The following is a 9,642-nucleotide window of genomic DNA, read 5'->3' as shown; positions in this document are numbered from 1 at the left end:
CAATATCTTCTTTCCTTCGTTTCACAGACTCTTTCTGGTATTCTGTTGAGCTATTGACATCAAACATTAAGTCTGTTTTAATGAAAATATAATCCTGTGAAGCGGTGTCAATTGATACTTTCTTTTCATAAGAATGTTCTACATTAGACTGCAATTCTTTTGAAAATTCTTTCAAAACCATTTCTTCATTTCCTACAGTAACGTCTGTTTTCTCCAAGCTTTTGTTCAAATTATTAGAAACTAAACTACCCTGATAACTCCGACTAGTCGCTGCTTTAATAGTCTCCTTTAACAGTTTTCTTAACTTGATTTCGTTCTGCTTCTGCATAGCGTCTAGTATGGCCCGAATACTTGGATCCACACCAGTAGCCATAGCCAAGCCGGTGAAAATTATCCTTTGTTCCGTGGTATATATAGGGTAAAACGAATGGTAGACCGCAGCATAGTGGTTTCCAACGATCCACACTTGTTCTAATTCCTCACTCAACGTCTTTCGTGTCCATTGACGTAGAAAAAAGTAAGTTATTGTAATATCGGAATATATTAAAGGTGTAATTTTGTCCGATTAATATTGGTTAAATGCGTTAAAGTGAAATGTTATTTACCTATTCAAGATAGCAAAGTAAACATACCATATAGAGGATTTACTACTGTTAACACTCGGTATTCTCGTATTCAAAGTATTTAACCAAATAATTTGGGAATCCAGCGGACGAGCTTGTATTTAATATGATTATATTTAATATAACAACTTTACTCAATATACGCGTAGGATTTTAAATGTCATGAGGGTTGCAGCGGACTCAATTTTAATGTACCTCGATATCTTAGCTTCTTATAATATCCTAATAAAATGTTATTTATCGATTACAATTGTCCTGTCGTATTTTATAGTGTTTGCTTTATAAATGTGAACTTTATTCAAAAAGAGTTCATCGATGATTATCCATTACAGGTTGTTAATAAACCTGAATTATGCACAAAGGAATTGCCGTTAATAACTTAAGATTCTCTGCCCGTCGTACAGGGTACATATAGTAATTATTCTCGACGATCGTAACGTTTAAGTCCAATTCGAGCTTATAGTCCCATGCGAGTTAAACAACGACAATAGTTTGAATTTCTATTTGTTCGTTTGTCGTCTGTTTATACCCGGAGCACCTGCTGTAAACCAATACAAAATTTATTAGATCTGTGGCGGATCGGTATCAACAGGACGCCGACAGGTCGAGGCATCAACGCGGCGCAACACCTCCCGGGCGATCCGCGGGTACCAACCGGCAACACTAGTGGGCTACGACGACAACGAGTCTGTCTGTCTAACTCGCTAGCGGTCGAATATACGAGCGATTGATATAAATACCGCACCTAGCGAGACTCCCTCTACGTCTAAGGCAGGGACTACCGGGCATAGCCTTACTGACGAGTCCACCGGTAGTCCCGGGACGAAACGCACTCTCACTCTCTTTTCATCCGCCTCAGATCTATAAATAACACATATAAAACTTATTAATTTATAATTAATATAAAATAGGAGAGCACGAAACTTCCTATTTTATGGATATGTTAAATCTTTGTAAAAAAATACCATATCATTAGTATCATTTTAATCGTTCTAAAGGATTTAGCCGCATAAAGCTGTGACCCTTGGAAGAATCGATGTTCACGCGTGACAAATTGAAATTGTGCGAAGGTTCCGGTACGAACATCACAAGCCGAACATCGATACCAGGGGCACAGGCACATGTTCTGGGTTCATTATATATTTATAAAGGGCTGACGATTCAGTGGATGGTCCGGGTAAATTTAAATTGTAAATGAACGCATTGCTGGTTTCAAGTAAAAGCCTGGATAAGAGCGGATATGGTATGAGAGTCTGTCGTGGAAAGGGGAACAGGCCGCTTTTATTTGTAAAGTTTGAATCTCCTCGATATTGAAGATGTTGAAGCTGCAAGTATGTATTTCATTTTAATCAATTCGAGACCGAGATTTAATTGTAAGACGATACCTAGGTGTCGGTACGATCTGAATGTTTAGTTGGAATGATTCTGTGTTTTACTCTCTCCAGGGTATCCTTTTCATACTTTGATTTTAAATCGATGACAATCTTAAATAGTATGCCTCATATTTTTAAAATATAAAATTATATACTATGTTATTCTATAATGTATTATGTACAGTTATATATATATATTATATTATTTATTATATATATATATTATATTATTATATATATGTATAATAATTCTATATTGAAAAAAATATGAAATTAACATGATATATACATTACTACATAAGTTATATATAAAATATGTATATTATACCCTTGCCTACTGACTGATATGAATTTCTTTCGGTCTCGAATGCGTTAAAAGAGAGCGCAAAGAAGTCGAAATTACTTATTGTAATTAGTAAAACGACCTCTTTAAGTCTTTCATCGAGACAGACAATCTACAGGTATTAATCGACCAATTTCTCCAAGCTGATAACTTCGAATTGATGTTTATATATAAGAAGTGTTATGTGTTAATCTGTCTAAATGTTTAAAAGGTGTTATAAATTAAATGTTGTTAAACGATACGTAATTGCCTTTTGATCGTAAATTTTACTATCAAGGGGTCTTTTATGTATGCGTAATCATTGTGAATTATAACAATTTATGTGATCGATATTAAAGGTGTTTAAAAGCATATTATTATATATTATTATTCTATATTATTATTCTCCTATATTATTATCCTATATTATTATAGCATTCCTATATTATTATAATATCCAATTACATGTTGATACACAAGATATACAGATTATTATTTATAACGTTTTGGTTTTCTTAATTGAGTCATTCATTTAGTACAAATGATAAGAAATTAGTAATAATTCACAAAAAAAGGATATTATAGTAGAAATATTATAAAAAAACATTTTCTGTTTTAGTGTAGAGTTACTCCTTCTTACAGACAGTGTCGTACAAATCTGTACGTCTCTGAGAAAATGTAGGTATCTGAGCCCTTACTTCCTCAACAACTTTTAGATCTGTTAGAAAAAAGAAACATACGAAGTAATAAGTAATGCTTACTAATAAATTCAACAAATACAGAGGAAGATGGCTAAATCGATAAATTAACGAGACTAAAAATTAATTACATCATGGGTCTCTCGCTTTTAATTTTAAGCTGTAAATTACCGATATCGGTGACTGCCATATTCTCTTGAGTTTCCAAATCGTAAAGAATCTTTCCCCAGGGATTGGTCAACTGTGTATGCCCCCATGCGACGTAACTTGCTGAAGGAACACGAGCCGGTGATATGCAAGCAACGTATAATTGATTATCATTCGCTCTGGAACGCTGAAGTAATGACCAGTGCAGTGGTCCAGTGGTCATATTGAATGCCGCTGGATATATCAGCATTTGGCAACCTAACCCAGAGAAGCAGGAAATATGAAGCCACCGAATACCAATTAACTTCGTAGTTGCACGGTTCACATTCCATCATTTCTGAATATGCGAGGGCAGTCCTCTTATTGTGCTTTTAATTCTTTTATTTGTTTCATTTTCAGCAAATATACTGGTTTTTTAAATTAAGCTTCTTTTTATACAGAGTTACAGATTATATTAATTTTATATAGAATATATTTAAGAAAGATATTTAATTTTTTGCTAGTTAAGTATTGATCGATTAAATTACTGTACCTTTGTTCCGATAAATGCGTGCCATTTCCTCGAATCTAATATCATAGCAAATGCCAATACCTATTTTGCAGCCCTTCACATCGAACGTCGTTAGGGAGTTACCAGGACCGAGTGAATCACTCTCTCGAAAAGTAATCTTATTAGGAATGTCGATGTCGAATAGATGTACCTAATAACATAAAAATGTAGTCGCTAATTCTATTGCTGCAACTTTTGTAATTTAATATCAAAGTTACCAACTCCTAAACTTTAATTATTTTTTATTTAATAACTGACAGCGTTTTTATCACTTTCTTTTATTTAAAAATCTTATCATTTAATAATGTTTAAAAAGGAGAAAAAATAAGTATTTTCGTATGTGAAAAATTTATATTACACATTACAACAAAAATGAGCGTTTCCCGTATCATAACGTATTTTATAAACCGTAAATTATAGAATTGGTTATAGTATACGTATGTACATATGTATATTCCTAAATTGTGTATATTCCTAAATGTATATTCCTAGATAGAGTCACTTTCTTCACCCCAATATTTTCAAATTCAAAGCCATAAAGGAATATATTACTTACCTTTCGGTGTTTTGCTATCAAAGTTCCATCGGGACCCCAAATAGTACAGGTATTGTACAATTTATCGCCCTCTATTTCAGGCATCGTACCACCAACTACATAGATGTTGTTTTCTTTAGCTGCGTTCGATGAAGCAACGCTCGTTTCACCATCAGGAATACTCTCGGCGTATTTTGGAAAGTACTCTGCATTGCAATATTTCAATTAATGAAAAATAACTGTCTTCTGTTTCAACCATAAATTAAATTGAAATTTTTGTCAGTTTTTTATTTTCTAAATTATCAAAATAACTAAGTTTTATATTTCGACTTAATTAAATATGCAATTACTTAGCTAATAGTATATATAATAAATTGTTTCTACAGGTTCAAAATGAAAAATGAATATTTAGAAATATTTAATTACGACAATGCTATTTGTGTTAGCATCAGTGGCTTGTTACTCAACGACTTTGCTAGTACTTTTTGAAACATAAAGTTAGTTTTCAATTAACACTTATACTAGAGGCGGAATTATAAATGCAAAATAATTGATAATACTAATTTATAAGTACCTAATTATTAGTATCTTAAAAAATATATTTATACAAAAATCACGATAATCATGAAAATGGGGAAATCCTATATTCTCGACTCAATTCACAATCTTTATGGAAGTATAAACGGTAAGGTAATTTATCTACTTTTACTTTTTTCTATATAGTTGTTACACACATGGTAAATTATTGAAAAAAAAACAAATTATTACGTATTCCATATGGTGAATTAAAGCATTCAGGAAGAGCTATAATATCAGCATTGTGCTCTTTTGCGCTAGAAATGTAGGAAACTGCCCGCTCTACATTTTTGCGTTTTACTTCATTTACTTCAAGTTGTACCAACGCCAAGCGAAATGCTAAAATGTTGGAAAAGTTAAATACATTCGGTTATATATTTCCCATACTTTTTATCTATAAATACTTTTTACATAGTGAATACTTACTCGACATCGTCCGCACTACTTGTTTAGCGATGTTTGTAAGTATCATAATGTTGAGGTTATGTATGGTACTACTCAATATCAACATTACGTAAGCAATACGCAGGGATTTTTAATAATTCTTGGTAAAGTTTAGGACATTAATTTTGATGTAATTGTAAACATTATTTGTTCACAATTTGTTCATTTACTTTGCAACAAAAAGAACGCATCTGCAAGCGTGTTAATCGGATAACGACGAACTTCATTTCGCAAACACCGACACGTGAAACATTTTGAAGTTACGTCGACGCGAGAGTAATTGGTTCCCTTAAATTACTCAATTTCCATTTCTTTCGCCATGTATATTCGAGTATTGCATTTGAATTGCAGAGCAGTCGAAAGTAGAGGAGCACCTCGCCGATATATCGACAGGAACATGAATTTTTTTTCATAGGGCGAATATTTTTTCCATTGAATTATTAAACCGAGTCAAATTTTCAAACTCAACCACTTAATTTAATCGTTTTACATAAAACATTTCAATCTTTTTTCTTCTAAATACTTTACCTATATTTCATCTGGCTGAATATTCCATATTTTTAAAGCTTGTTGATAATTACAAATACGTAATTATCATTCTGAAGCTAGAAATTTGAAATAAAATTGCTCTGCGTGAAAGGAAATAATTCAACGTTTTATATATTTGCTGTTAAAATGATATAATAAGTTTCAGTAAAATAGCTTCACTAAAATTTGTGGTTTTTTCCTTTTCTATTTTTTTTTTTTTTTTTTTTTGGTTTTATGTGTTCAAGGGCGAACGTTCCCTCTCATTTCTTGTATTTTTATGAGGAATTTAGCCTTTTTACACCACGAGAGTCTCAACGTTTTCATTTTCACGCCTACGCTACGCTCGTTAAACACGTTCTAATGAGACCATGTGCTAACATTGCGAGTTTTATTATTTTCGCACAATAATTTATCATTTTAGATTTCAAATATTACATTCATACATTTTTCGTTGTAAATTTCTTTCTCTATTTAAACAATTTACCATTGTTGCTACAATAAATCAATTAATTAAATTAATTGATCAGTTTAAACTTAAAATATCATTTCATAAGTTTTCGTCACTTGAATCTAAAAACAACAGAAAACGGTATACCCGCATCATACATAGAAAGGAGATTAAAAAGCTAGAGTGATCATATTCAACGATCACAAAACGATAATAGGACATTGTGTTTCTTCTGAAGGGCATGAAATTGTCAGGAGATTATGCCATAAATGAAATTGGAAGCTGGCTGGTCAAAGGGATTAAACTCGGTTAAACTCAATTGTGCTATATTGCACAAAGACTTGAGAACTGCTACCAAATATCTACTAGCTTAAAGGTGTGCTGATTACACCTTACAAATTGTAATTATATTTCAAATACAATCTCCTAAGTAATAAGTAAATTAAATTAATACTTTACCTAGAATCTGTGATACATTAATATAACAAAAATACATTTCTTAAATTATTCATTAATTTGCAATGTAATTAGAATATTATCTTTATTTTCTGGTGTCTTTATTATTCTTAAAAGATACGCTGCTTGTTTGCAAATTTAACACTACGTATGCTATTAATAAATCATTTTATATTTAATTTTGCAACCTTCAATCATTGTTAAAATTGATTGATAATACCGTTGGTTAATAGAAATTTGAAAATGCTCTCGTTTCCACTCGATTAAAAGGTAATTGCACAAACTGTCACAGTGTTGACTACAAATCACGTGTGTCGTTCTATTAAATTTATACACAATAGTATTTATTCTCGTTTTAATTTAAAATGAAATATGTTATTGTATGAATAGCAGAATGTTCAAATAATTGAAACAACTTTTTGTCCTCTAATTAATGATTCTCATTTAAAAAAATTTAAGAATTTTAATCAAGAAGATTTTGAAGTCTCGATCTAAAATGACCAAGGATTGAAACAGAGAATATTTTGATGCCAACAAATACATATTCTTCAGATATGAAACAAATGTGATAATAAAAATCGGTGTACATGAATGAATGTTGAAATATTGGAAAATTGTATAATTATATCCATTCTCTGTTGCGTTTAGATGTTTCAATTAATGTTTCATCAGAATTTTTATCGAATATTTTAGAGGTACTGGCTGTAAGGTTTTTTTTAAAATTAAAATTAAAATTAAAATTAAATGTAAGAACAGATTCAAAGTATAACATTTAAAAATTTGTAGTTATAAAATTTACTTGTATGTCATAATTATGTAAGTGAATTAATCTCATAATTAATTAAATGAATTTATTCTATGTGAGTAAATTATATTTATCTATAATAAGTCTTAACTTATTATTAATAATCAGCTAACATTGCATAATACTAAGTAAAGTAACTGAAAATTCTCGACGTGAGAATTAATTATAATTTCAACAAGAAAATAAAAAAGAAAAGAAAAGAAAAGAAAAAAGAAAAAAAAATTCTATGTAAGTGATTGTTCTATGTAAGTAATTCTATGTAAGTGATTTGGGGCTCGGCCAGTACCTTGCCCTTCTTTGGGATATTCCGAATTATCTGTCCTCTCCGAGCTGCAAATCTGATATCTCAGATGTTAGGGAAACTCCCTGGCCGGTAAGGCACGATAGACAGATGAGACTAAACGGCTGGTGGAGAGGGCAATCATCAACAGAGGGTCACACCGTGCGGATACAATACTGGGGTCTCAATAAAATCTTACAACCGTGGTGTTCAGAACATCAAACTCTGTTTGCATACACCCGGTGCACATAAAGTGTCAAATTACACTAACACTGGATTTATTGAACCTCTTTCACCTTGACCAGTGGCTCTTTAGTTTATGATTTGCAACAGAATCCCTGCATCAACGCAGGTTCACGAAACATACAACTTCACGCACCAAATATCGATTACAGTCAATCGACACTAACAATCAATAATTTGTCTGCGAGATGCTCCTCTGGAAGTTTTAACTATATATATTCCGGTTTTAACTATATATATTTAACTATATATATTAACTATATATTTTCCCTAGGAACAGTAAGATTTTAACGATACAACTTTATCAAGAGATCTTAATGTCATAAACGGTATCGAAACTTCGTAATTAATATTGTTAAGGAAGAAAATATTGGTAATCTCCTCGAACGACGAGCGCTTGATATTCACAATTAGAACTCGATATCTTAGCTTCTTATAATATCCTAATAAAATGTTATTTATCGATTACAATTGTCCTGTCGTATTTTATTGTGTTTGCTTTATAAATGTGAACTTTATTCAAAAAGAGTTCATCGATATAACGGTATTGAAGAGAACTACTCGAGAAACTATATCTAGCGCTTGGATGGAGGGATTGCTTGCTTCTTACAATCGAATAATTGGAGTGTAACTAGAAACACGAACGGTAGTTTAGCAATGGAGAAGAACTTTAGAACGACAGCAATTTTCTTCTTGTTTCTTTGAGAAAGGCACCGTTCATTTTATGTTTGACGAGAATGGGGTTGTTGGACGAATTTGATTAAAAAGGAAAGATCTTTAACAAATCTATATTTTTGATTTAATTATTTGAAAATGCAATTTTGCATATACCTATGTGCAATTATATACTATAATCGCAGGCGTTTCTTTAAAATGATGTACCATTGAAACAAGGCAAAATATCGTCGAATTCTTCTAGATTCAATTTCTCAAAAGAATGGCTCTATTGATTAACCAAACATAGTTCCCATAAGCATATACGTACTTCTCAGAAAAGATAGTTATATCTAGATCAATATTACTCCCCACAGTGACCTATATGTCAAAGAAAAAAAAGACACATCAAGTATTAAATCATACTACTATTACGTCCACTATCTCTACAAATCCTCCACTCTTGGAAAAGTCTATCTTATTCAAACGTAACGTAACTCAAATTAAATCTTTTCCATCATCATAAATACGAAATATTTATAAAATTATCATCTTCGATTATTTACTCAACATCTAGCTAACAAAATCTTCTCCATCGCCGTACCCCTTAATCCTGACCGCGTACAATTAACGTATGAATAGTTAATTTATTGAAATTTAAACGACCATTTTACGCTACTTGTACTCGAATGATTTTAGGATCTTGCTGTATCTCTTGCACAGTGTTATACTGACAGGCGAGAAACATAGAAACGTAACTTCCGATCCATTGATTTACCCTAAACAGACGATGATAGGTTATACGGTGGACGCAATACAGAAGCGTTTCCGATGCAATTCGAAGGTGCGTTGTTACAATGGAGTTCATCGATCCATAATGACTATTTCCCCGTCAGCTACAGCCTGTAATAACGGAATAGCCAATAAAGTATATCCTGTCGATTTAATCGTTACCCCCAC

The 9,642-nt window shown here is 31.8% G+C and overlaps 1 protein-coding gene across 3 annotated transcripts; it reads right to left on the bottom strand.

Annotated features, from left to right (window-relative positions):
• Positions 1-896: 896 nt before the first annotated feature.
• On the bottom strand, positions 897-5,811 carry LOC143303896 (omega-amidase NIT2-like). Of its 3 annotated transcripts, none has more exons than XM_076626042.1 (6): positions 5,251-5,811; positions 5,017-5,163; positions 4,270-4,454; positions 3,696-3,864; positions 3,188-3,421; positions 897-1,161 (listed from the first exon to the last, which is right to left on the bottom strand). In XM_076626042.1, the coding sequence occupies exons 1-6, from the start codon at positions 5,333-5,335 to the stop codon at positions 1,124-1,126; spliced, it is 858 nt and encodes a 285-aa protein (XP_076482157.1). In that variant the 5' UTR covers positions 5,336-5,811; the 3' UTR covers positions 897-1,123. The 3 variants fall into 3 exon arrangements, with proteins under 3 accessions (XP_076482157.1, XP_076482156.1, XP_076482155.1); XM_076626041.1 differs by having other exon boundaries at positions 897-1,164; positions 5,251-5,805; XM_076626040.1 differs by lacking the exon at positions 897-1,161 and adding an exon at positions 2,732-3,036 and having other exon boundaries at positions 5,251-5,793.
• Between the last annotated feature and the right edge of the window lie 3,831 nt (positions 5,812-9,642).

The sequence above is a fragment of the Bombus vancouverensis genome, chromosome 17 (assembly GCF_051014615.1).
Source record: "Bombus vancouverensis nearcticus chromosome 17, iyBomVanc1_principal, whole genome shotgun sequence".
NCBI lineage: Eukaryota > Metazoa > Arthropoda > Insecta > Hymenoptera > Apidae > Bombus > Bombus vancouverensis.
Note: the sequence above shows the minus strand (reverse complement) of the source record. Positions and strands in the feature narration are given on the sequence as shown.